This window comes from Brassica oleracea, chromosome C9 (genome assembly GCF_000695525.1).
Source record: "Brassica oleracea var. oleracea cultivar TO1000 chromosome C9, BOL, whole genome shotgun sequence".
Lineage (NCBI taxonomy): Eukaryota > Viridiplantae > Streptophyta > Magnoliopsida > Brassicales > Brassicaceae > Brassica > Brassica oleracea.
In genome coordinates, this window is record NC_027756.1 from 13,734,180 (window position 1) to 13,760,660 (window position 26,481).

The 26,481-nt window shown below is 34.0% G+C and overlaps 3 protein-coding genes and 1 long non-coding RNA gene across 10 annotated transcripts; 2 read left to right on the top strand and 2 right to left on the bottom strand.

Annotated features, from left to right (window-relative positions):
• Positions 1-6,657: 6,657 nt before the first annotated feature.
• On the bottom strand, positions 6,658-7,542 carry LOC106318215. Its single transcript, XR_001265306.1, has 2 exons — positions 7,133-7,542; positions 6,658-7,034 (listed from the first exon to the last, which is right to left on the bottom strand). It is a non-coding gene; the product is annotated as an uncharacterized LOC106318215 (long non-coding RNA).
• A 1,049-nt stretch (positions 7,543-8,591) lies between these two features.
• On the top strand, positions 8,592-11,853 carry LOC106318214 (G-type lectin S-receptor-like serine/threonine-protein kinase SD1-29). 2 transcript variants are annotated; one of them, XM_013756098.1, is made up of 8 exons: positions 8,592-8,607; positions 8,883-10,085; positions 10,177-10,287; positions 10,374-10,543; positions 10,622-10,832; positions 10,912-11,149; positions 11,234-11,384; positions 11,463-11,853. In XM_013756098.1, the coding sequence occupies exons 2-8, from the start codon at positions 9,263-9,265 to the stop codon at positions 11,766-11,768; spliced, it is 2,010 nt and encodes a 669-aa protein (XP_013611552.1). In that variant the 5' UTR covers positions 8,592-8,607; positions 8,883-9,262; the 3' UTR covers positions 11,769-11,853. The 2 variants fall into 2 exon arrangements, with proteins under 2 accessions (XP_013611552.1, XP_013611551.1); XM_013756097.1 differs by lacking the exon at positions 8,592-8,607 and having other exon boundaries at positions 8,762-10,085.
• Positions 11,854-12,000: 147 nt separating this feature from the next.
• Positions 12,001-17,171, top strand: LOC106318213 (G-type lectin S-receptor-like serine/threonine-protein kinase At1g61370). Of its 6 annotated transcripts, none has more exons than XM_013756094.1 (9): positions 12,011-12,365; positions 12,474-12,630; positions 13,146-14,354; positions 14,435-14,551; positions 14,626-14,786; positions 14,878-15,088; positions 15,164-15,401; positions 15,485-15,635; positions 15,737-16,030. In XM_013756094.1, the coding sequence occupies exons 2-9, from the start codon at positions 12,540-12,542 to the stop codon at positions 16,028-16,030; spliced, it is 2,472 nt and encodes an 823-aa protein (XP_013611548.1). In that variant the 5' UTR covers positions 12,011-12,365; positions 12,474-12,539. The 6 variants fall into 6 exon arrangements, 5 of the variants coding, with proteins under 5 accessions (XP_013611548.1, XP_013611547.1, XP_013611546.1 ...); XM_013756093.1 differs by lacking the exon at positions 12,474-12,630 and adding an exon at positions 16,135-16,230 and having other exon boundaries at positions 12,013-12,365; positions 15,737-16,068; XR_001265305.1 differs by lacking the exon at positions 12,474-12,630 and having other exon boundaries at positions 12,001-12,365; positions 15,502-15,635; positions 15,737-15,979.
• A 993-nt stretch (positions 17,172-18,164) lies between these two features.
• LOC106318734 (vacuolar protein 8) lies at positions 18,165-20,292 on the bottom strand. The gene has a single exon (XM_013756846.1). The coding sequence runs from the start codon at positions 20,030-20,032 to the stop codon at positions 18,314-18,316; it is 1,719 nt and encodes a 572-aa protein (XP_013612300.1). The 5' UTR covers positions 20,033-20,292; the 3' UTR covers positions 18,165-18,313.
• Positions 20,293-26,481: the final 6,189 nt, after the last annotated feature.

The following is a 26,481-nucleotide window of genomic DNA, read 5'->3' on the forward strand; positions in this document are numbered from 1 at the left end:
TTTATCATGAATTATCATGGTTTTTAATGAGTTTTATCGAATTGATTTAGAGATGGTCAGTTTGGCTAGTTTGGTTGTCCGTGGCCGAGATCTATAGGATCGAGACCGGTTCTGTGAAATCTGACTTGACCATTCTCTTAGTTCGGATTTATCATGAATTGTCATGAATTTTAATTAGTTTTTGGAGCATTTTCGAAATTGGCCAGACTTGGGCCTGATGAGCCGTTTGTATGCTTAGATGTAGATCTTACCATGCAATGATAGATCTTTGTGTTAAGTTATCTGATCATATGCTTGTGTGTTGTAATTTTTGTTCCAGGTACAGACTTGTACCGTGGTAAGGGAAAGGGACTGTGAGGACTCCAGCCGTGAAGATGTGTGGTGATTGGGTCTTTGTTGATAGATGTGAAGTACTTGTAACCTATTGTGCTTGTTGTGAATTTATGATAGCCTAGTGTGCAACTTAAGTATGATGAACAAATGAATGATGTATGGATCTATTTTATTATCTATATAATATCAATTTGCCCTTATATGAATCTGATTGTCTAAGTTATAATGGATGAACTTCAGAACACTGAAAAATACTTAGAAAAATTTAGCACTTGAATTCGGAAATAAAGGAATCAAACTGAATGGAATTGTTAGGTAAGCCGCGGTCTGGTTGGATTGAGGAATCCAGGATCGGGTCTTCCTCTTCTCTGATTCAATATGTATCTTTCTTCTAGTTGTGGAACTTGAAATGGTATTTTTTGTGACTCTACTTGGTTTGTGTGTTTTTTGTTTCAGATGGATGGTAAGATCAATCTGATTTGTGACGAACCAGAAGAGATTCCAGAATCGCAAAATCGAGTTTTTGCTACACAACTAAGAATAAAGTTTTTCCGTCAAAAAACAAAAATTGTGTTTTTTCCGCCAAAACCTAATTTGAGTTTTTCCACCAAAACCACAAAATCAAGTTTTTCTGCCAAAACCCCAAAATCGAGTTTTCCTGTCAAAACCGGCAAATCGAGTTTTCCCGCCAAAACTGTAAAATCGCGTTTTTCCGCCGAAACAGCAAAATCAACTTTTCCGCCAAAACCGCAAAATCTAGTTTTTCCCCTCAAAACCGCAAAATCCTTTTATTGAAAACTCGATTTTGCGGTTTCGACGGAAAATTTCGTTGTTTAGTTTTAGGCGAGAAAACTCGACTCTAAGTTTTTTTTGGTGAAAAACATTATTAAATATTGTATAATAGTTGTGTGAATCAAAATAAAAGTGTTAGAATTTAAACTCTGGTCCTATTAGAGCCAACCCTGTTTAAACCCTATTTAAAAAATGAGGGTTAGGGTTACAAATGGGTTTGCAGGGTTAGAGTTAATCCTGTTAGGTTGAGCTCATATTAACATCCCTACTAGCAAGCAACTATCTTTTAACAATGCTTTAGTTCTTAATGTACTTACAACGCTTTGTCAGACACTCTATAACTGATTTCATGAAATAAAAAGATGTAACACTTCAAAACACCACCAACCTGATTCTTCTGATATATTTTCTAGCTGAATAGATATTTCTCTAACAGCTCAAGAAGACTCTCTAAACTATGTATAAACCTTTTGATAAAGTCTTATAAAACATTTATAATTTTTTATAAACCCTATACAAACTCTTCAAACCCCATTAAAACCTTTTATAAACCCTTACAAATCTTATATAAACTTTTTATAAACTTAGTTAAACCATTTATAAACATTTATAAACCCTTATAAATTCTATATAAAATCTTTATAAACATATGAAAGTAGTTTTGTAAACCCTTTATAAATTCTTATAAACCATTATAAACATTTTAAAAACCCTTATATATAAACCGTTTATAATATATTTATAAGTTCTTATCAACCTTGTAAAATGATTTATATGAACTCTTAGAAATGATTTTTGAATTTATAAAAGATTTTATAAACTCTTATAAATTTTTGTAAATGATTTTATAAACTCTTATAAATATATTTATAGACTTTGAAATAATTTGTTAACTCTTATTACTGATATTTGAATTACTTTTTGCTGCTTAATATTACTAAAGAGATGTCCGTTTTCTAATTATAGGTACATAGGAGAGGCCGAGCTAAAGACAAGTGTGAAAACATGTGACAAAAATTGGCTATTGCATTTGGATACGTTGAGATTGTTGGGTTTCTATTAAAATATAAGGAAACCAAACGGTGCAGTGAAATAAGCAATGATACAAACTCTTTTAAATTCCCACAATGGAAATACCAAGATATACACATTTATAAGATTTTATTAATTTATTTATAAGGGTTTATAAATTTATTTAGTAGTATTTATAAAATGATCTATTAGGTTTTATAAATTGATTTATATTGGTTTATAAATAGATTTGTAAGTGTCTATAAACTGATTTATAAATGTTATAAATATTTATAAACTGAATTAATTTTTTATAAGTAGAATTACTAGTGTTTATAAACTGGCTTTTTATGTGTTATAAAATGATTTGTAAAGATTTATAGTTTGATTTATAAAATTTTATAAATTGATTTATTAGGATTTATAAACTGATTTATTAGAGTTTGAAAACTGATTTTCAGAGTTTTTAAGTTAAATTATTTGTGTTTATCTGTTGACTTTTGTTTTACGTGTTATGAATAATTTATAAAAGTTTACCAACTGATTTTTGTATATGTAATAAGATATAAACTATGATTTGAAATGTTTGAGATTATGACATCCACTGAGTGTTTGAATCACTAGGTGTAGTTGAATTCATCAAACTTGTCTCTCTAAAATCACATTAGCAATATAACCCATAAATAGAGCATTTCTAGCAACTGGAACATTTTGATTTGGCACAAAAACCACAGTAATAGCTTCAGAAAATAAACCAGTTTCATTATCATTATCTTTCCATTGAACTTTATGGTATTCATCTTCTGAGATGTTGCTATGACCACTACCGCTATTGCTGCTGCTAGAGCTCTTGGATCATGGCTTGAATTATTGATCTCTATACCCTCGATAGTATCAAGTAAATTACTTTATAAAATGATGATGTTAACTATAATCATGGTCTAAAGATACCTTTTTCAAGCATAATGTTTGTGTATTTCTATAACAGTCTTACAAAGAATATAGGATAATACAAGATAAGACTTCTCAAGTTCACACATTTATATGTTGTTTTATAGACTTATATGATCAACTCTTGTTTAAAAACTTCTTTATAAAACCTTATAAATTACTGAGTTGTACTATGACAATATCCTGAAACCCAGATTTATAAGGGGTTATAATTCTTTAAAATGCAACGTTCACTATCCGAAAATCTTTCTCTTACCCAGACCTATTCAAATGACAAGTCTAAATCAACCTTATTTGTTTTTTGGATAACAGAGGGACGGAAATTCTAAAATTACTTGAACCCAGATTTATAAAGGGTTATAATTTTTTGAAAACTCAATATTCACTATCAAACTCTTTCCCTTAAATCGACATAAATCGACATGTTCTAAGCCAACCTTTGTTATTTTTTTAATAACAAAAAGAAAAAAATTGTTTTATAAGCCTTTCTAAATGGTTATAGATTCTTATGAATGATTAAGGGACTTTATAGAGGCATGAAGAAACAAATTGTTTACGACGGAAATTCTAAAATTACTTGAACCCAGATTTATAAAGGGTTATAATTTTTTGAAAACTCAATATTCACTATCAAACTCTTTCCCTTAAATCGACATAAATCGACATGTTCTAAGCCAACCTTTGTTATTTTTTTAATAACAAAAAGAAAAAAATTGTTTTATAAGCCTTTCTAAATGGTTATAGATTCTTATGAATGATTTAGGGACTTTATAGAGGCATGAAGAAACAAATTGTTTATATACCCTTTATAAAAAGTTTATAAACTCTTCATAAATGATTAATAAGCTGTTATAAATGGTTTCTAAACTTTATAAAAACTTTTATGAACTTTATAAATGTTTTGTAAACCCTTATAACTTATTTACATACCTTTATAAACCTTCTAAATTATTTTACAAACCATATAGATTGTGTTATAAGCCTTTCTAAATGGTTATAAACTCTTATAAATGATTTAAAGACCTTTTAACTTATTTCTTTTATAAACGGTTTATAGACTTTATAAACTTCTTTATAAGCCTTTATAAATGGTTTATATACTCTTACAAATAATTTATAAACATTTATAAATAATTTTGCAAACTTTATAAATGATTTACAAACTTTATAAACTGTTTTTTTTATAAATTTTACAAAAGATTTATAACTCTTATTAACTCTTATTGATTATTTACATATTCTTGTAAACCCTTATAAATTATGTTACAAACTCTTATAAATTGTTTTATAAGCCTTTCTAAATGGTTATGGATTCTTATCAATGATTTAAGGACTTTATAATTGATTTGTAAACCTATATAAACCTTATAAATTGTTTATTAACTTTAACGTTTTCATAAACATTTATAAATTGTTTATTAACTTTACAAAAACTTTATATAAGTCTTCATAAATTGTTTATAAAATTATCTAAAACCTAATCAGACAACATTCATCCTTTAGTTGCAACATAGAGTAGAAGAATGCAAATTGTGTAGAGATACTGACTCTGGAAAAAAAAAAAAATCAGAGGACAGGTTGGATTATATCTTTTTAAGGAAATTCAGTATGGTTACAGAGACGCCAGCAAGCTCCTGTGTGGAATAGATACTTCTCAAAGACCCATATGTCACGTACAAGCACCTGTAGAAGCAACAAACTTGTAACTCACCTACAATTTAAAAAAAAAACTCAATTCTAGGAGAAAAACTATGCTCTCCCTTTCAATGTCGAAAGACTAGATTATACTTGGGAGTTTAAAAAGTGATTACTAGTGAAAGAAATACAGACATGTTGGCTCTTGGCTTTAGAAATAGCATTTCTCAAAACATATAAGTAATAAAGGTAAGTGTAATGCCAAACTTACCTTCGCCACCACGAAATTTTCTCATGAAGTGCATAAGGTTCGTAAACAAATCCATGGTTTACCGTCAACACTCGAACAGCACCCTGCACTCATAAATAGTTGATGTGAGACATCAAATCATAGGAAACAACTGACATATGAGACAAAAATGCAAGAAAGAGCAACAGAAACTGAGTTATTTAACACATTGTTTTCTGCAGCTGAGGTGGAGCCTTCACTTGCGTTGTAGCATACCTTTTATCACTGATAAAGGGAACATACTCTGCAATCTAAGACACAAGAAGAAACTAAAAAATGTCAATGATTGGTCAATAAGACAAGAAAAAAACAAGAGCCAATGATGAATTTGGTGATTACCATTGTAGATCGAAGCAAATGTGTGATGGCAGGGTTGTGGCTCTCATATAAGCTTGAACATACGCTTCTTTCATGAGTGTCGGGAACTGAACATGTCAATTACATTACTAAATAACTTAGATTTATAAAGGGTTATAAATTTTCAAAAACTCAATGTTCACTATCGGAAATCTTTCTCTTAGATCCGACTATTAATAGATAACTCTTTCTCTTAGATCGAAACAACAAAATCTGAGAAAATTACTTACAAGTTGTGATTCTTGCTGAGGATTCAATATTTTGAGGTTAGAGTGAGAGAGAGAGAGAGAGAGAGGGAGAGAGATATGAGTTGAAGATAAGTTAAGGGCAGTATTGTCTTTTATACATTAATGAATGTAGTATTTATGAAAATTCATTTTGATTGATGGTAAAGTTGAATAGTGGTATCAAAAAAAGTGTATAAGTAAAATTTTCTCTATATTTTTCTGAGGTAATGGTGTTTTTAGTAAGAAAAATAAACTGTGAATGTTATTTAATTGATGTGAATATACTTTAAAAAAATTGCCAACTCACATTAATACCAGGAACAAGATTTTACTTCAAAAAATATTAGAAAAAAATCTTAAACACATTAGCTTACTACAAAAGAAGTTTATCAAGAAAATAAATAACAAAGTAACACCTAAAATGTTAAACTAGATGAGCTTACAATCTAAAACAAATTGGTAATGAGTGGAGTGAGTCATTTATCTTATATATTAGGATATTTAACACTAAAACCCCACAAGTAAGTTTCATTAGGATAAAAACCCCTCAATTATGTATGTAATGTAAAAACCCCTCAAGTCGTGTTTTTTAATGTATTAGCTCCTCCCTCTACACGTGACGTTAAATGTTGAGTAGTATTGGTCGTTAAGTTCCAACGCTGCGTTTCAGAGATTTTAAAAAACGTCACGGTGTTTTCTTTATTCCTTTTCTTCTCAGACCAAATATCCCCAATCTTCTTCTTCTTCTTCATCTGAGTTCCTTTGGATCTCCAATCTTCTTTATTTATTCTTCGTTTAGGTAAGTTAGGATAGCTCTATATTATGATTTCTGATCTTTTGTTTTGAATCTCGAGGGGATTTTCTATTTCTGATTTTATATTATGATTGTTTTTGCTAAGAAAACTTTTATACCACTACGCCACAAAGAAAATTTGGTTTTATATTATGATGTGGAGCAATTTCAGGTGAAGACCATGTGTTTATGTTGGTGATCAGTGCTCACGTTATTAGTTGCTTAATTTTTTACATTGTTGGTGATTTAAAGATAGAAAACATAAAACATGATAACATCAAAATAAAGATTGTTTTACTAAGACTTGAAACCAGTTTACATGAAATTCCATAATAGTGATGGTTTTACGAAGACCTTAAAATTTTCTAAATAATATGGCTCTAGTAAAACCTTAACCAAGTTAAAATGAAAAATCAAATAAGAAACAGAGTTAGCAACAAAATAAGATATAGCAGAGTGCATCTATTGTCTAGCCTAGTCCATCCATGCCTTATGATGTGCATACATCCTTGTAAATTGCTCAGCATACTAAGAGCATCTTAAAACTTTGGTTTTCAAAATCAACTCTGCAGCATCTTGTCTCACCACCATTATATGATCCATCAGCTGCCCAATACCCTCCAACATCAACCGGACATAAAGTGTCCTGAGAAGAATGAAGAAACAATTTTTGCTAACATATGATGAAACCAAATCTCTCAGTTGAACCTACATAAATAGAAAGTAAGAAAAATAGACATTTACCTTGTCATGTTACCAGTTCCTTTCACAGTAAATATATCCCGTGTTTCTGACTTGTCTCTTTCTTCACCAATCTGTCCGACACTCAAAATCTCACAAACCCCAGCCTGTATCTAAGAAACCACAAAGTTTTGAGGTCTGTAGAAATATTTCTATCATTGTCAAGACTCGTTATCTCCAATTTACCCCATTCTTCTTCTTCAATAGCGCTGAAGCTTCATCAACAGATCATATCAGACCTTGTCAAGGACTCTAATTGCGTACTAGTAATCTTCAGTCCTCTCCCTCGCTAAGGTAGTGTTCTTCATCTCCAAAATTAGGGTTAGATGAATCGGGGATTTTTATTTTCTCGATATGATGATTGAAGAACATGAAAAGACACATCGTGCCATTGTAGTGTCGTTTTTCAGCATGCTTGTTGTTTTTCTTAAAAAAACAGTACGCAGTACTTTAATTAAACGTCACTGTAGACGGAGGGGCTTATACATTAAGATACTTAACTTGAGGGGTTTTTACATTAGATACATAATTGAGGGGGTATTTATCCAAATGAAACTTACTTGAGGGGTTTTATCGTTAAAAATCTTATATGTTACTAAATATATCTTCTAACTACCGATGTAGGACATTTTGTGTCTAATATAAAACTACTGCCATCAGTTTTTAATAGATATATTTTATTTTTAGCATTTTTAAGGTAATCTTAAACTTTTTATAAATTTAGAACAGAATTTAGGCTACACTAGTCCTGTTCGTTTGGTTGCCGCAGGTTTCGGCGTCAGCGGCAGCGGCAGCGTCAGCGGCGGCGGCAGCGTCAATGAGGACAGTTGTTGTTCGTTTCGCAGACGCTGACGCTGCCGCTGCCGCTGCCGCATACTATATCGCGACCGCAGATTTTATCGGCGTCAGCCGCAGGACACGGCGTTCGGACGCGGCGTCAGACGCAGTTTCCTGCGTCAACGAAACGAACAAGAGTTGACGCAGAATGTTGACGCTGCCGCTGCCGCCGGTACCTGCGGCAACCAAACGAACAGCCCTACTATCTGCGCGACAAAAACCTAGTTGTCTTTAATAGTTAATATAAAAAAAATAACTATTTTTTCAAGCATCTTGACTCAGTGGTGTCGTTTCCTCTTACGTTCTTGGGCATTTATGCTGCGGCTGGTCAAAGTCTACAACTTAAGGTCCCGCCACATCGCAGTTACTTTGAATGCTAGATCGTTCTTTTAGTCGCCGATGTCGGCTACAAACACTTGTGCACATATTGTTTCAACTGTCATGTCTTCCAATATTTGATTAAATGGTTGAACTAGATGCACGGTTTAATAGGCCGGTCACCACGAGTGGAGGTGATTTTTAAAGCCCATAAAGATATTAACTTGCACGTTCTTCTTGGAGATTTTCAAAAACTCCTAACTTGTTTGCTGTGTAAAAAGTTGACTTAGGTGGACTACTACACGTTAACTTCTTTGTGGACAGTAAGATGGGCGCAATTTCCAGCTCTGTATTTGTCTTTTCCTTTTTTTATTTGACTTTCTTTTTATTGGTTGAATATGAATTTTCATTGACTTACACGTCATTACGTTATATTTTAGTGCTTATTATATTCAAAGCAACAGTCTGAACAAAGAAGATACATGAAGTTTTGCTTATCTTTTCACAGAAAAAATAGTAAAACACTAGAGAAAGATGGGTATGGTTTTATTTGCTTGTTCTTTCTTACTAACCATATTCACAACTTGTGTTTATGCAGCTATAAACTCATCAAGCCCTTTGTCAATAGGACAGACTCTGAGCTCCCCTGGTGGGTTCTATGAGTTAGGCTTCTTCAGTCCTAACAATACTGGGAATCAGTATGTTGGGATCTGGTTCAAGAAAATTGTTCCTCGGGTAATTGTCTGGGTCGCTAACAGAGATAAACCAGTTACAAGCTCTGCAGCAAATCTCACCATCAGCAGAAACGGGAGCCTGATCATAGTTGATGAGAAACAAGCTGTGATTTGGTTAACAGGAGAAGCTTCTTTCACATCAAGCAGATCTCATGCCGAGCTTCTAGACACTGGAAATCTCGTTCTGATCGATGATGTCTCAAGAACAACTATATGGGAAAGCTTTGAGAATCTTGGTAATACTATGCTTCCTCAGTCAACGCTGATGTATGATCTTTCCCATGGCAAGAAGCGGGAACTGACTTCATGGAAAAGTTACAGTGATCCTTCACTTGGGAACTTTTCTCTCGAGATTACATCGCAAGTCCCTTTACAAGGCCTCATAAGAAGAGGCTCAGTGCCTTACTGGAGAACTGGTCCATGGGCGAAAACAAGATTCACTGGCTTTCCACAGTTTGATGAGTCATATGTAAGTCCATTCAGCGTTGTCCAGGATCTAGCAACCGGTACAGGATCTTTCTCTTACTCCACTTTAAGAAACTTTAATCTATCCTATCTTACCCTAACGCCAGAGGGGAACATGGAGATTTATTGGGATCAAGGCCAAAAATGGATGCATCACCTTACAGAACCAGAACACTCATGTGATATATACGGTACTTGTGGTCCTTTTGGTTTGTGTGTGAGATCTAGTACCCCGAGGTGCATATGCTTGAAAGGGTTTGTTCCAAAGAAAGATGTGGAATGGAGGAAAGGGAACTGGACTAGTGGGTGTGTGAGACGTACACAGCTATCTTGTCAGGCTAAATCTTCTACTAAAACACAAGGCAGAGACACAGACATCTTCTATCGTATGACTAATGTAAAGACTCCAGATCTGCACCAGTTTGCAAGCTTTCTTGATGCAGACATGTGTTACCAGGGCTGTCTAGGAAACTGTTCTTGTACAGCCTTTGCCTATATAAGTGGGATTGGATGCTTAGTATGGAACGGAAAGCTAGTAGACACAGTTCAGTTTATGTCCAATGGAGAAACTATCTCCATTCGTCTTGCCAGTTCGGAATTGGGTAAGACTGAAACACATTTCTTCTAGAGTTTAATGTTTTGTAACAGCATGGCTTAGAGTTTCTTGTTTTTTTTTTTGGTTAAATATCTCAGCTGGTAGCCATAGAACCAAGATTATAATAGCTACTACTGCTTGTCTTTCGATTTTCGCTATCTTGGTCTTTACCGTATTTATGTTCTGGAGATACAGAGCCAAACAAAAAGGTTAGACACTGCAAAACTTAGCACAAATACTTTGGATGCTAAACTGCTAGATATCAAGCACTAGCTAATACATTTGTTTCTTGTAGAACCAACTCCTGTCCGCATCAACACTTCACAAAATGCATGGAAGAATGATTTCGAACCACAAGATATCTCAAGTGTAAATTTCTTTGAGATGCATACCATAAGAACTGCTACTGATAATTTCAGTTCCTCAAATAAACTTGGTCAGGGTGGATTTGGTCCAGTGTACAAGGTATGTGACATTCTATTTTATTTGCTTTTTCTTTTTGTTCTGCCATATATATATATCTATCTGAAACTGTTCTTCCAGGGAAAGCTGCTAGATGGGAAGGAAATAGCGGCTAAGCGCCTTTCAAGTAGCTCTGATCAGGGTACAGGAGAGTTCTTGAATGAAATAAGACTAATCTCAAAACTACAACATAGGAACTTGGTTCGGTTATTGGGGTACTGTATCGAAGGAGAAGAGAAGCTACTTATTTATGAGTTTATGGTGAACAAAAGCCTTGATATATTCCTCTTTGGTATGTTCTTTTATTCCATTTAACTCCTTCCATCTTATGCTAATATAGTCACTAACCTATTTTATACTATTGCCTATAGATTCAACTCTAAAGCTAGAGATTGATTGGGCAAAGAGATTCGATATCATTCAAGGTATTGCACGTGGACTTCTCTATCTCCACCGTGACTCGCGCCTTAGGGTCATTCACCGAGATCTCAAGGTTAGCAATATTCTTCTGGATGAGAAGATGACCCCAAAAATATCGGATTTCGGATTGGCTAGGATGTTTCAGGGAACACAATATCAGGACAACACTCGAAGAGTTGTAGGAACTCTGTAAGAATCTCTCTTTACAACAACATGGTTAACAAGGATTCATACTCATAATCATATACACTAAACTATTTGATGTTATCACAGAGAATATATGTCTCCTGAGTACGCATGGGCAGGGTTGTTCTCCGAGAAGTCAGACATCTATAGCCTCGGAGTTCTCATGTTGGAAATCATCAGCGGCAAGAAGATTTCAAGGTTCAGCTTTGGAGATGGGAGCAAAGGCCTTCTTGCATACGTAAGTGACATGTTTACTGTGATTGATTTGATTCTCATTGTAAGTATAGACATGAAAATGTATTCTTATTGTACTCAGGCTTGGGAGTCTTGGTGTGAGACCGGGGGAGCGGATCTTCTTGATCAAGATCTTACTGACTCATGCAACATATACGAAGTTGCGAGATGTGTTCAGATTGGTCTTCTATGTGTTCAACATGAAGCCTCGGACAGACCCAACACTCTTCAACTACTGTCCATGATTACTTCAACAACAGATCTACCAACACCAAAGCAGCCTATATTTGCGGCGCAAACTATAAACGATGTTTTCACGTCAGAGTCTGAGTCTAAACATATTTTCTCTGTCAATGACTTAACACAATCTGTAATCAAAGGACGATAAGTATATATCTACTTCACTATGTATAGATTCATGAACCAAATATTATTGAGATATTGCAAAAGTGAATTAAACTCATTGTTACAAAACTTAGCTTACAACTCCGTGAATCAAAAGAGCATGGTCTCTGATACGTACCACTTGTTAAGGATTTGTTCTTCAATCATGTCGGTCTAAAAACAGAGTCGATCTAACAAACCCTAACGTCCGCATGTGCTGAAAACGTGTGACCGCAAACCCTCTGATGCACCTAGAGTCTTCTACTCCTTTTAAACTTAGTCTAACCTTCTGGCTCTTCCAGTGTGTTTATTCTTCTTTCTCATTCTTTCCTTTCTTAGCTAATCTCCAAATTGGATCACATTCTCTTGCGTCTCTCAGCACTGATGTTCTCGCTTTAAAGTCGTCGACTTTGACTTAGATGTATTTAAACCCAGATGGTGTGGGACACTGCTATATAGGTTTCAGGTCCGACCACATTAGCAAGGCTTGGAATTTGTATGTCTTCAGACGTCTGGATTACGCTCTGTAAGTGTTCGGTGAAATGCCTCAACGAGATGCAATGTTTCAAGGGTGATGCTTTAGATACCCACAGCGTTTCAGGTTAGCTCTTAGTAAGATTTTGAGATCTCACCACTTTTATAACAACATTTTCAGATCTCACTTTTTTTTATTGCTGTTAAATACAAATGTTTCGTTGGCTCAAAACAGGTGTATATCGTTTTGTGGAGCTGTGGAAGTTTATAATCACAATATATTGTGTAATAAATGCAATGAATGAGATGTCAATTTTCAAAGTCTTGGCCCTGGGGCCCAATAGTGGAAGCCGCCCATCAAAAGTCGTACCTCCATTATTGTGAATCTTCAGGTAATACTCATCATCCGAGTTCCATTGCTTAACAAGTAGAAGATATGGAATGTGAATACTTTGTTTATCATGGGATTGGTTAGATGAAAAGTAGTTGTTGATTATTCAAAGTTATCTCTGCTCAAGCAACATGGAATATATATAAAATCTCTAATAAACTAATGAAAAATAGACACACTTTTGTTTTATTTAAATGTGAATGGAGATATAGTGATTCTACAGGTCAATGTGGTCTATGATTTGTCTTTTTTAAACTGCGGTCTAGAGGGCTTATTATAATAATTTAAAATATATAAAATAAGTTAGCCTCCATGGATGCATCCAAGAGGCTTCGTATCTGGTAAGATGCACACGAAGGAAGTTTGTTCTGTTATTGACTTTATGCAGACAAGCTTTTTGTCATAAATTGAAATCTTTAGAAGAGCTCTTGTATATCATTATGAGAAAGATTGATATTTTATTCTTTTCTTTCTTCCTCTTCTTGCTGTTCAAATTCTCAAGTTATGGCTATGCAGCTATCACCAAAGCAAATCCTTTGTCAATAGGACAAACTCTAAGCTCCCCTGACGGATCTTACGAGTTTGGGTTCTTCAGTCCTAACAATACTCGGAATCAGTATGTTGGTGTCTGGTTCAAGAACATAACTCCTCAGGTCGTTGTCTGGGTGGGTAACAGAGATAAGCCAGTCACAAAAACACCGGCGAATCTCACTCTCAGCACCAATGGGAGCCTTGTCTTGCTCGAGGGAGAAGAACAAGATCTCATTTGGTCCATAGGAGAAACTTTCTCATCTAACGAACTCCGCGGTGAGCTTTTAGACAATGGCAATTTCGTCCTGGTCGATTCAGTTTCCGGAAGAATCTTATGGCAAAGCTTTGAGCATCTCGGTGATACTATGCTACCTCAATCATCTGTGATGTATAATGTTCCTAATAACAACAAACGTGTGTTGTCTTCCTGGAAAAGCCCCACAGATCCTTCACCTGGAGAGTTCATAGCTGAGCTTACCACACAGCTACCTCCCCAAGGCTTCATAATGAGAGGAACAAGACCCTACTGGAGAGGCGGTCCATGGGCGAGGGAAAGATTCACCGGCACACCGGAGATGGATGACTCACATATAAGCCAGTTCAGCGTTTCTCAAGATGCAGCAGCCGGCACAGGCTTTTTGACTTATTCATTACAAAAAAACTCTAACTTGTCGTACACTACGCTGACACCAGAGGGATCGTTGAAGATTCGTTGGCACGATGGCTCTGGTTGGGTTACTGACTTTGAGGCACCAGTAAGCTCGTGTGATGTTTACAATACATGTGGGCCTTATGGGCTTTGTGTGAGATCTAATCCTCCAAAGTGTGAATGCTTGAAAGGGTTTATACCAAGATCAGATGAGGAGTGGAATAGAAGGAACTGGACTGGTGGTTGTGTGAGAAGAACAGACTTGTCTTGTCGTGTGAACTCTTCTGTAACAACAACAACACAAGGCAATGGTGCAGACGTCTTCGACGTTGTTGCAAATGTAAAGCCTCCGGATTTTTATGAGTATCTAAGCTTGATCAATGCTGAGGAGTGTAGCCAGCGTTGTCTTGGAAACTGTTCTTGCATGGCATTTTCCTTCGTTGATCAGATTGGATGCTTGGTGTGGTACCGTGAGCTTGTCGATGTGATGCAGTTTTCTGCTGGAGGAGAAGTTCTTTCAATCCGTCTTGCAAGTTCTGAGTTGGGTAGGAAATGAAACAAAACATAAGTATTGTTCTTTGTGCTTCATGTTCTTGCTTCTTTACTCTTCTGGTGAATCTTTCAGGTGGAAGCAATCGAACCAAGATTATTGTGGCTAGCGCTGTCAGCGTTTGTGTTTTCATGATCATGGTTTTAGCCTCTTACTGGTTCTGGCGGAGGAGACACAAAGCAAAACAAAATGGTGAGTCTCTGTGATGCTTAGTTGCCTTCTTTCTCTGTTTTTTTGAAGTACTGACACTTGGATGTTTTGCATAGGTTCAACTCCTACAACAATGGAGACTTCAGAAGATGCATGGAAGGAAGAACTGAAACAACAAGATGTATACTTCTTTGACATGCAAACAATACTAGCAATCACTGATAACTTCAGCATCGAAAAGAAGCTTGGTCAAGGTGGCTTTGGACCAGTTTATAAAGTAAGATTTAATTTTCTTTCCTCTGCTAATATTCAAATTGTACATGATCATCCTTGTTCACTTGACTGATTATCTCTGACTTTGCTTAAAGGGAAAGCTGCAAGATGGGAAGGAAATAGCTATAAAAAGGCTTTCTAGCAGTTCCGGACAGGGCAAACAGGAGTTCATGAATGAGATAGTACTCATCTCTAAGCTCCAACATAGAAACTTGGTTCGGCTTATGGGATGCTGCATCGAAGGAGAGGAAAAGCTTTTGATTTATGAGTTCTTGGTGAACAAAAGCCTCAACACCTTTATCTTTGGTCTGTCCCTTTGCATCTTTCCTATTCTTTTCATCATATTATGCTCTTTTGCTCACTTTCATTTAATTTGGCTAGATTCGACGAAAAAGCTTGAGCTTGATTGGCCCAAGCGGTTCGAAATCATTCAAGGTATTGCTTGTGGACTTCTCTATCTTCACCGTGACTCGTGTCTCAGGGTTGTGCACCGTGATTTGAAGGTCAGCAACATCCTTTTGGATGAGGAAATGAACCCAAAAATATCAGATTTTGGATTAGCTCGGATGTTTCAAGGAACACAACACCAAGCCAACACTCGCAGGGTTGTTGGAACTCTGTACGTATCTGCCTCCCCTACACATCTATAACAAATCTCAATCAAAGCCTTTGCTTGGTATAATTGTATGCCAAAATGAACAGAGGATACATGTCTCCAGAGTATGCATGGACAGGAATGTTCTCTGAGAAATCAGACATCTATGCATTTGGAGTTCTTCTACTGGAAATCATAACGGGAAAGAGGATCTCCAGTTTCACCATTGGAGAGGAAGGCAAGAGTCTTCTTGAATATGTAAGCAAGATTACATTCTCTATGCTTCTTGAGTTTATATTATTGGATTTAAATGTTTCAAGATTCTTATATATGCTTGCGTGTTCTATCAAATTGTTAAGACATGGGATTGTTGGAGAGAAAGTGGTGGAGCGGATCTACTGGATCAAGATATATCCAGTTCAGGTTCTGATAGTGAAGTAGCGAGATGTGTTCAGATTGGTTTGCTATGTATTCAACAGCAAGCGTTGGATAGACCCAACATTGCACAAGTCATGTCAATGCTTACTACAGAAATGGATCTTCCTGAACCAAAACAACCGGTTTTCGCATTGCAGATTCAAGAGAGTGATTCAGATTCCAAGACTATGTATTCTGTGAATGAGATAACACAAACAGCTATATTTGGTCGATAAAAATACATCGCTTTTTGCAAATGAAAATTGTTGTAAAGGTATTTGATGTTAATATAAACTGAGAATGTGTTGAATCTGAAAGTTTTGACTCGTGTGTTTGACAGAAAATTGACTTATGGTTAGACTTGGAGGAAATGGATTGTTTCAACGCCTTATTTAAAGGATTGATGATTGATGCTGAAACTTTAATGCACCTGAGAGTAAGAAAATACTTTGACAAAGTCAAGTATTGTGAACTATGATGTGTTCAACTTTGGGTGTCCTAAGTAGGACAAGACTCTATTAGTTTATATGTTTATAGATGAAACTAAAGTAGAATTGTTCTCACTTCTTTGATGAGCTCACCAAAACAATCATTTTGTTCATTCATTGAAACTCAAGATGAGTATTGTTGTATGCTTGATCTTGACAACAACCTTGTTCTTGAACTGTGGCTATGCAGCTATAACCACATCAAGTCCTTTGTCAGTATGGAAAACTCTGAGCTCTCCCATGGATCATGTGATACTATGATGCCACCCACATCTCTCATGTATGCTTACTCCTCACAACGAGAAACGTGTGTTAACTTCCTGGAAAAGTGAGACGGATCCATCACCTGAAGATTTTGTATCTGAGATTACATTACAAAGTCCCCTCTCAAGGCCTTCTATGAAAAGGCTCGTCACCGTATATAGTACATCCGGGCCTTTTGGTTTGTGTGTGAGGTCCCATACCCCAACGTACCAATGATCTCTTCTCTGTTGAAGAAAACAAATATTCTAAGGAACCAAGTGTTTCCTCATGAGTTTTGTACCTAATTTGACTCTTCAACGTTGATTCCCACCTGGTATTCAGAATTGTGAGGTGAGTACTTTTGTAAAATTGGATTTATGTGCCATTCTCATTGAAATATTTTCACTCATTATAGAGACTTTTAAGAGAGTCCAAACGGCAGAGAAGGTTTTGACCAGACCACACAAAGAAAAACTAGTCAACGGATTTGTCTTCTTCTTCTAACGGATTTCATGTTCATCAGTGGCAGAAGATAGATAAGCAATCACGATGATTGGCTGCACAAACGCAGAGGAAATCTTTGTCCAATTCGTACACCAAATAAGTAGGTCCATTGTCGTATATGTAAAGACATGAGGATAAAAAATGTTGTGGCACTAGTTAGCTGGTCAGTTTATGTTAATTTGCAAAAACTTGTCATTTTATGTAATACTTAGGAGGTTATGGACCCAAGTCTGTAATTTTCACAAACCCAAAATCACAACATATATTATTAGTTTTGTCACAAACGTGATTCGATCATGTTATCTTTAGGCTTTGTCTTTGATATTTTTCAGTTGAGTTAAAAGACATTTGGTTTTAAGAAAAAATATTTTGTTATAGCCAACTTTAATCCTCACAACTTCTACTATACCAAGTTACCAACTTATAACCGAAACTTGTAATAGCCGTCTTTTTTAGGACCATCGTCTCCCGGAGTTACTAGGCCGCCATTAGCCGAACAAGTGTTACCATAAGCATATTTGTGTGCCACCAACCGCACATGGCCTCCAAATCTTACTCATAACACTACAAGTTTTGAGTAACAAAAATACACATTTTTTTAATTCTCATATGATGATCCATCACTCTCACTTCTCTCTCTCTCTGTATAATTGAAGTGTGGTAGATGGGAGATAGCACTCTATCTCTACACAAACCTCACATGCTTCTTTATCACTTGATACCATGTGCTTCCCCTTTTCCATATATACTTCCAAGATTACATGCATTCATAGAAAAACAATTCCTTAAATTCAGTTTCATTTTTCTAACCAAATCTCTTAGCTTGGATCTTAACGTATGTCTTATTTAGGCGCATTGCCATTTATTTCTTCACTAAAGTTGCAAGGGTAAAGGATCAAGGTAAGAAAATGCTTTGTTTGATCATTTAATTCCTTAAATAATTTGAGTTTAGTGCCATTTGATTGAGAACTATTATCCCAAAAGTGCAAAATATTGCAGCTTCTAAGAAGAATCTTTAATCTATATATTAAAGAGTTAAAAAGATAACTTTTTTAAGATACCCACTATATAAAAAAAAAACTCTTTTTGTTTTCATTTCACCAAATTAAAAAGAAAGAATAACAAAAGAAGAAAATAAAGGAAGAAAAAGAAATATTCTAAAGCTATATTAATATTCTTGTAGTTGAATTTGGAGGTCACATGGGACTGGGATTAGTGGGAAGAGAACTAACAAAAACACCTTTGTAAAAATATACACTCAAGAAAGAAAAAAAATTCACAAAACTATAAAAATATACCACTTAGCATGCTGCGGAATCTGTTCATAGATAGCTTCTTCACAAGCTTCTTAGCATCCGAACCTTCAGTTTCTGCTAGCTTCTCTATGCTTTTCAAGTACCCTGAACTCGCAATCTTTCTCCTCGCGCTATTGCAGCTCGTTAAAGACATCAATATAGATATCAAGAACTTTGTGCTACCCGAATCGCTGCTCGCATTGCTCCCATCTTCATGGTCTAGCAGTTTGAGAATGTATCCAATGTTAAAGTCGTCTTGCGCAAACTTCTTCCTGTTCTTTGGAACCGAGATCAAACAGTATAACGCCACGCTCGCCATCTCTCTTACATCAAATGATTTAGCGTCAAGAAACTTAACTAACTCGGGCATAAAGCCAGCGTCTCCCATTATCCTCTTAACCTCTTCTGGTAAGCTACAGAGCCTTGACGTAACCTTCAAGGCTGATTCTTGAACAGAGATCTCCCCATTGCTTAGAAGATACAGCAAATGATCCAAGAACTTGCAACTCATCAATGCATTCAAACAACCGGGTGACCCGAAACATAAGTTATCAATTGCCCTTAACGCCATCTCCTTAGATTTAGAAGAGGACAACGGATTGGGATCTGATAACACACTCACTAGCTCCTGGATTCCTCCTTGTCTAACAAAGACTTCACGTGTCTGCTCATCTTTAGAACACATACTTAGCAAAAGATCAATAGAATTTACCTGAACAATCTCTTCCTTTGAGCCAATAAGCTTAATGAAAGTGGTCATCGTATCGTCTTCTTCGATCATATACCTCTTGATCTCTTCAACACCGACGAGATTCCTCAACACTCCACACGAGCTAGCGATCAACTCGCCGCTAAACTCGCCGCAAGAACAGATCTTTAGCAGTGCAGAGACGCCTCCTTGAGCAGAGACAGACCAAGCGTTCTCCGAGTTCTCCGTTAATTTCATCAAACACATTGCAGACGCTTCTCTACCAACAGAGCTCCCGTTCTCAAGAACCCTAACCAAAGGGCGAATCACACCCGACCGAACCAAAACAGACTTGTAAGAACCAAACCCAGAAATAAAAAACAAAGCTTTAACAGATTCCTCCTGAACCCCAATCTCAGAATCAAGAAACCCGACAAGGAGATTAACCAAATCGTTGCCTTCAATCACAATCTTGACGTATCTATCGTCCTCCTCCATGGCTTCGTTAAGCTTCACCAAAGCCTGCCTCTTCATCTCCAGATCTCCGACCTTCATCCTCGTCATCAAATCCCTAACGTAGAACCTGACGTCCTCCATGCACGCGCCGCCGCCGGGCTTCGACACGACGATCGCGAAGCCGCGGCTCAGGATCCCGGCGGAGTAGATCCGGGAGAGGTTCCTCGCGTGGCGGTCGAAGCTCGCGGCCATCACGTCCAAATCGCTCTGCATCAGGAGCTTCCCGCTGTACGCGACGTTCACGCAGCGCGTGGCGAGGTCGTAGCAGTCGGTTAGAGAGATTAGGACGGCGGAGATTAGGGAGGAGAGAGACGGGTCGTGTCCGGAGTCGTCGAGATTGGAGAGGGCGGCGAGGCCGGAGTAGAGCTCGTCGAGCTTGGTTCTGATGAGTTGCCATTTGACGGTGAAGGATTTGATTGAGTGAGAGAGAGAGATCAGTGAAGATATCGCTTCGATTGCTTTGTCGATGCTGGTTCTTGATTCATCACTTGTTTCTTCACCCATCTTCAGATTCTTCTTGTTGTTGTTCTTAGTCTCAAGTGGTTTTAAAGCAAAAACCCATATCGAAAGGAGATCTCTTTCTCTCTCTATTGATAGAGAAGATGACGAATTTGATTCCTACCACAAGGACAACGATGGAAAAGACGGAGACTTTCACAGGTAATCTCGTTGGGTTATCGGCTATGGTTAATGGGTTTGACGAGAGAGAGAGAGAGAAATGGTTTGGCAATTTGACGGGCTGGCCTTCTCTTTGGTGGGGTTGGAGGCAGTAGTGACATGTCGAAGAAGATGAAGGTGAGGGTGAAATGGTCATTTTGTTTTCCTTTGGAAGGGGGTGGACGAAAAAGTTTTTATTATTATTCTTTAGCTTTGTTTAATACTTTTTCCATTTATATTTTAAAAAAAAAATTATTAGACAAAAATTCCACTAAACTATCTGTAATTATGAATTTTCTTTTCCTCTTTGTTTTGTTTTCGGAAGAAGAGAAACTTGAGAATCACTCATCAGTCATATGAAATGAACATCCGTAATCTATTATATAGTTTTTTTTATTTTTTGTAATATGAGTTTGAAGCTTAACTCTAAAGGACCATTCAATATTTGCACGAGCACACGAGAAACCCGGAAGTGGAAATGGTTATGGGCGGTGAAGCTGGTAGACTATCTGTACAACTTATACTAATTTTTTGTCATTATCTAAATTTCACCTTTTTTACAGGAGGGATTATTTTGGTTCAGGCATGGTGTTCGGTTATAACGGGTAATCTGGTTAGGTTTATTTTGTTTTTCGTCAGTTTAATTTTTGGTTCAAAATCTGGAATACAATGATAAAAATAATTTTTTTTTAAAGTATCTAAATCATTATAAATTGGTGTGGTTCGATTCCATCTTTATTTTATAACTAGTTTACTATTTCTGTTCGATTTTTAAACTAATTGATTCACTGAACTATTAACCAAATCGACAGCTGACAATTTAGGTTCAGCTTACAAAAATAAGATTGGTTTGGAATTGTTGGCCAGTTTGAGAGCAGAGTTTATGAAAACAACAGTAAGAAGAATAAAAGTATATAAGTATGTGTCAGATCATCTATTTTGCATTCAACTTTTAAATTTTCCTACATTCCTCGAAAATAGAATGTAAAATTATTCAGATAGAACTACAAAAGTCTTTTCATAAAATTTTTGTATATATTGGTCATTCTATTTCGATCTGGTTTATATGATCGTCTATTATTTGAGTAGTAAAATGACTTTTTAAAGTAAAAGAATAGAGTGAATTTGAGATTTGTTAACGAGGAAAACGATCACCAATCCTTTGGATATAATTGTCGCCTTTAACAATTCCATGTAATTTGTTTGGAAAGATAATTAATGATGCCCATATATTCTCCATTGCATAAATCAAAGGTTTTACCTCCATATATTTGTATAACTTTACAAAAAGTATTACCTTTCTATTAACTATCGATCAAACATTAAAAAGGAAAAAAAAACTATCGATCTAACAGAAGTTTCCCTATAATATATAAGAAGCAAATGCAGATAAAGTCATTCAATACCACTTGCGACGAAACGGATGTAGTAAACTAATGATATACTTGTTTTCATAAATTATTGTGGATTTTCATGATTAGTTAATGATAATACTGACTACCGTTTTATTTCTTAAAATTATATTGTGTACATGTAATTTCTTATGCTATTAAATAATTCAGAATAATAATATTGTATATTTTGCTAGGAAAATGTTGAAATGATAATTTTCTGATTGTTTTATTAATTGGTATACCGTAAATACATTTTTTTGTTCATGAGGTCAATGATCGTTGAGCCAAGATTTTATTTTGCTGTGTATGTGGCTACGTCGATCATCGAAAAGTGGTTTATTCATTTTTTTTTGTTAGCAAAATCATATAGATTCTGCAAACCAAACTGGTATTTCTGTATCCATATGGACAACAAACGACGATTGTTTTTTACACTGCATTCAAGACTGTTTGTCATTGAATTCTGCATCTCAAAATAATATAACTTACAAATTTGTATATATTTTTTTGTTAAAGACAAATTTGTATATATATATATATATAGTATAACTTACAAAAAATATACTCCCTCCGTTCTTAAAAGATAGACTTTTTAGTATTTTCACACATATTAAGAAAACACATTAAACTACCATAATAAATGTACCGTTTTCTATAATTTTCAATTTTCAATAACTTTTAACCAATAGTAATTCAATAAAGACAATTAATTTTCTTGAAATTTACAATTTTTTCATAGAAAACACAAAAAATACATTTTTCTGAAACAAACGTTTTTTCTAGAAAGTATATTATTAAGGAACGGGGGGAGTATATAATATATATAGTATAAGAAATGCTTCGGATTTTGTTATCATAAATAGAGATCCAATTATATGGATTTTACATTTTTTATAACATGGATTTTACATATTTTCTCTGCGTGAGACGCCTTAGATACTCTTTTTGAGATAAACTAACTAAGAAAAAATGAAATCAAATAAAGAATAAAGCAATTTGTAATTTTGTATGACTTATCTCAAATGCGTGACTAAGATATCTTTTAATATTATTAGGAAACTTTAGACCTTTTACCTATAATCTCTTTAAATACGGATTAGATTATTAAGTATATATTAACTTGTTCAAAAGGTAGAGGGTATTTTCACAGAATACACTACCAAATGTATTTAATTGGATAAGATGTACAAGCTTTTTCATTCATCTACTTTGGTATTAAAATATGGGATGTACCTGATTTAGGGGTATCTCCTATAATTCCCAAACAATGACCTTATGAAATATATGCATAACAGTTGACTCAATACGTATGAATATCAAAGGAAGCAAGTGATGGTCCGTGAGGAAACATGAACAGCCAAAAACTGTCAAATTGAATGCAAAGCAAATGGCCTGGCTACCTCTCACATGATGACATGAATCAGAAGTTACATCGTATCTGATATAGGAGTATTAACTTCTCCAGGTAATTAAGACTCCCAGATTTGATTTTATTGTTCAACCGCACTTTTTTCTTTGGAAAAACTTAAAGTTCAACCGTATCATGTGTTTATGCATTATTTTATTTGTATTTTGTACTAATCAACCCCGATCATAAATATCCACCCATAGAAGGTATGAGGCCTCGGTACTATAGATATCGGTTCAATTCGATTTGAGTATTTTGGGTTTTAAGTAATTTGGATAACGGTTAAAAGATCCATTTCTTACATGACCTTTTTTTGTTTGAATTCGGTCTAATTTGAATAGTAAATTTAGAAACCAGAAATACCCAGAAAATTTTGGTTCTCGTTTTAGTTTCAGTTCTGATTTAGTTATTTTGAAAAATTCAGGTAATTCGAGTAAATTATCGGCTATTTTAGATAAATTATCGAATAATTTGGATGATTTGGATAAAAATATTAGATAATTCAAATTATTTTGAATATTTTAGATAAAATATCTGGACAATTCAAATTATTTTGAATATTATATATATATATATATATTTATTTATTTATTTATTTATATATTGGATTATATTATATGTATATATAATTAATATTTTATATATTCAGGTATCCGTTTGGGTCTTGGTTTGGATCCAGTTATTTTAGATATAGAAATATGGGAACCATTTGGATATATAAAAGTTTAAATCTAGTTTTAGTTTTGAGTATTTTGGTTCGCTCTCGGTTCAAGTCTTTTGGTTTTTTTTTTCTTCTTAGACCATCTTCAGAAAGACTCTCTATTTTGAAATTTGCAAAACTATGTACTTGAACTTTAAAGGTATTCTTCTCCAAAAGCAAAATTTTAAACTTAACTTCAAAATTATTTTTATTTTATACTATGATCCGTATATTTGTCATAATTAATTTAAATTTATAAAAATAATAAAAAACTAACACATAAATACAAAAATATTACATCAATACTAATTAATAAAATGTTACACTAATATATAAAATTATAAATAAAAATACATTATTAAATATTAAACAATGAAATATCATATTAATTCATAAAATTATTTCCATATTGCTCTCATATATGATCAACTAGTGCATTTCGAAGTAAGAAATGACTCTCTTTATTTTAATTTTTAGATTACGAACTAAAAATTGTTGAAATCGGTATCTTCATTTTCCGCCATATGATACATTATGTCTTCATGTACTTTTTCAAAAACAATTCATTAAGTTTCTTTTTTAATATTTTTGTTGTTTAAATCAAGTTTTAAAATATTTTAAATCTTATTTTAAAGTTTTTATTTAATTTTATGTGTAAAATTTAAATTTATAAAAATAAATTTAAAATATTTTTGAGATATAAAATTTTAAGGATTAAAACGATAAAACGAAAAAAATATTTAAGAATTAGAAATATGTTGTATAGTTGTAAAAGACCAAAATGAGCTCTAACAGAAGAGTGACAAGAGCTTCTCTAAAAAGACATGTTCTCTTATCGTTTTGAACATTCTCTTGGGTTCCAAATAAAAAATGAAAATTTATATTTGAAGCTTTAAATAGTGAAACTATAAATATAAAGTTTCACCCTTCGAAACTTCAAATTTGAAGTTTTGAAATTTATTTTGGAAATGTTGTAAATAGTTTGGCTGCCTCGTCATAATTACTACTACTGAATAATACTGATATCCATCACATAAATTTTTGGTTGACTTTTTGAAGTTTGCTTATCAGTTTAGCCATTCGACGGAAATTTAATGCCACTAATAGATTAAACCACACCTAGTATATAGAGGCATTGAAATTTTGAGCATTTCCCTTTTTAAAAAAAAAAGAAACTGAACGTTTCTGTGTTTTAAAAAAAAAAAATTTGTCATGTTCAAAGATAGACAGTTTATTTATTTTAGTTATTTTTATCCACATCAAATATTTATCAAGACATGCGAACTTACATGAATCAAAAAGATGCAAGCTAATTTTTAGCTTTTTTGAGAACTAGCTAATTTTTATCTTAGTATATTAATTATTAGGATAAATTTAAATGCATGATGTAAGTTTTTTTGAAATTAAATAATGTTTATATTTTTGTAGAAAAAAAATATAAACATCATTTAATTTCAAAAAAAAAATATTTGATAACTTTGATAACTTCCCTTTCTTTGATAACTTCGTTTTTAGCTGAAACTTAAGTTCACCAGTTTTTCATCGAAATAGAAACACACGTATATACTTTATCAAAAAGAAACACACGTATATACGGACATGCGTGAATATGTATTACAAAATAGGAGCACTGGAGCACTAAAGATTACCAAAATAAAATTAGAAGCACTAAAGTGCCTATGCAGGGTTATGGATTAATGTAAGTGTAGATGTTTTCTCGTTTCAAATACACATGCATATTGTAAAATTTATAATATATTTGATGAAAAGAAGATAGTTTCGAATGTGTACAAACTGCACGACACCGTAATTAATCATAACAAAAGTTTTATATATACATATGTGTTTATATGTTTTTGCTATTATTAGGAACAAATCGTAATTGTTCGGCCATTGTTTCACATATTGTCATTCAGATCAAGTTGAACTTTTACATGATAGGTTATGCATTTATAGAACCATAAATAAAACAGAGTACCCCTCCGTTCCTAAAAGATCTATATTCAACTAATGTAATTTTGTTTCAAAAAAATACATATTTTATATTTTCAATGTAATTTTTGTCAATTAATAATGAAAAATTGTAAAGTTCAAAAACATTAATCGTATATCTTAAAATTTTATTGGTTTAAAAATATAGAAAATATAAAATTACGAAAACCTATGCATTTATAGCTAAGTTTTAATATGTTTTATTAAAAAATGTGAAAATTCTAAAACATAAATATTTTAGAAACAGAGTATTTAATACAGAAACCAAAAAGTTAGGTGTGGAAATACAAAAAAACACAAGCGAAGAAAGTGACTATGACATCGACGTTTGAGTAGTTGAGAAGGGAGATTTCATATGTGCAAACGCATTATAACATATTCCTTAGTTTTCACGAAAAATATAATAATCAAAATGCCAAATTATTATTTATTGACAACAATATTATAGTTTAGAAAAAAACAAAAATGGTTTCATATATAAGTTTATTGGTCATCTATTTATAGTAGATAGAAACCAATATCATATTAAATTTATACTGAAACAAAAACTGTCCAATGTAGACTGTTTTGAATTATAATCTATCTTTTGATAAATAAAAAATTATGGAAATGTTAAATTTCAGTGCCTCATAATGAAACAAAAACTATAGAGTTTTTTTTGGCATTTTTTCATTCTGACTCCAGTTTAAGATTGTCTTTGAGAATAAAACAAAGAAAAAATAATTGATAATGATAATGATATAGAAAACCATTGGTAGGAAAACTAGTACAGGACGAAATATCCATTCAGTGAAAGTAGAAT

Coding starts and splice junctions, on each gene's coding strand:
- LOC106318734 (XM_013756846.1), bottom strand. CDS start 20,032: ATGGGTGAAGAAACAAGTGATGAATCAAGAACCAGCATCGACAAAGCA.
- LOC106318214 (XM_013756097.1), top strand. CDS start 8,819: ATGGGTATGGTTTTATTTGCTTGTTCTTTCTTACTAACCATATTCACA. Junction 10,833..10,911: donor CCTTGATATATTCCTCTTTG/GTATGTTCTTTT, acceptor TATTGCCTATAG/ATTCAACTCTAAAGCTAGAG. Junction 11,385..11,462: donor GCAAAGGCCTTCTTGCATAC/GTAAGTGACATG, acceptor TATTGTACTCAG/GCTTGGGAGTCTTGGTGTGA.
- LOC106318213 (XM_013756093.1), top strand. CDS start 12,263: ATGTCTTCAGACGTCTGGATTACGCTCTGTAAGTGTTCGGTGAAATGC. Junction 14,355..14,434: donor TCTTGCAAGTTCTGAGTTGG/GTAGGAAATGAA, acceptor TGAATCTTTCAG/GTGGAAGCAATCGAACCAAG. Junction 14,552..14,625: donor ACACAAAGCAAAACAAAATG/GTGAGTCTCTGT, acceptor TGTTTTGCATAG/GTTCAACTCCTACAACAATG.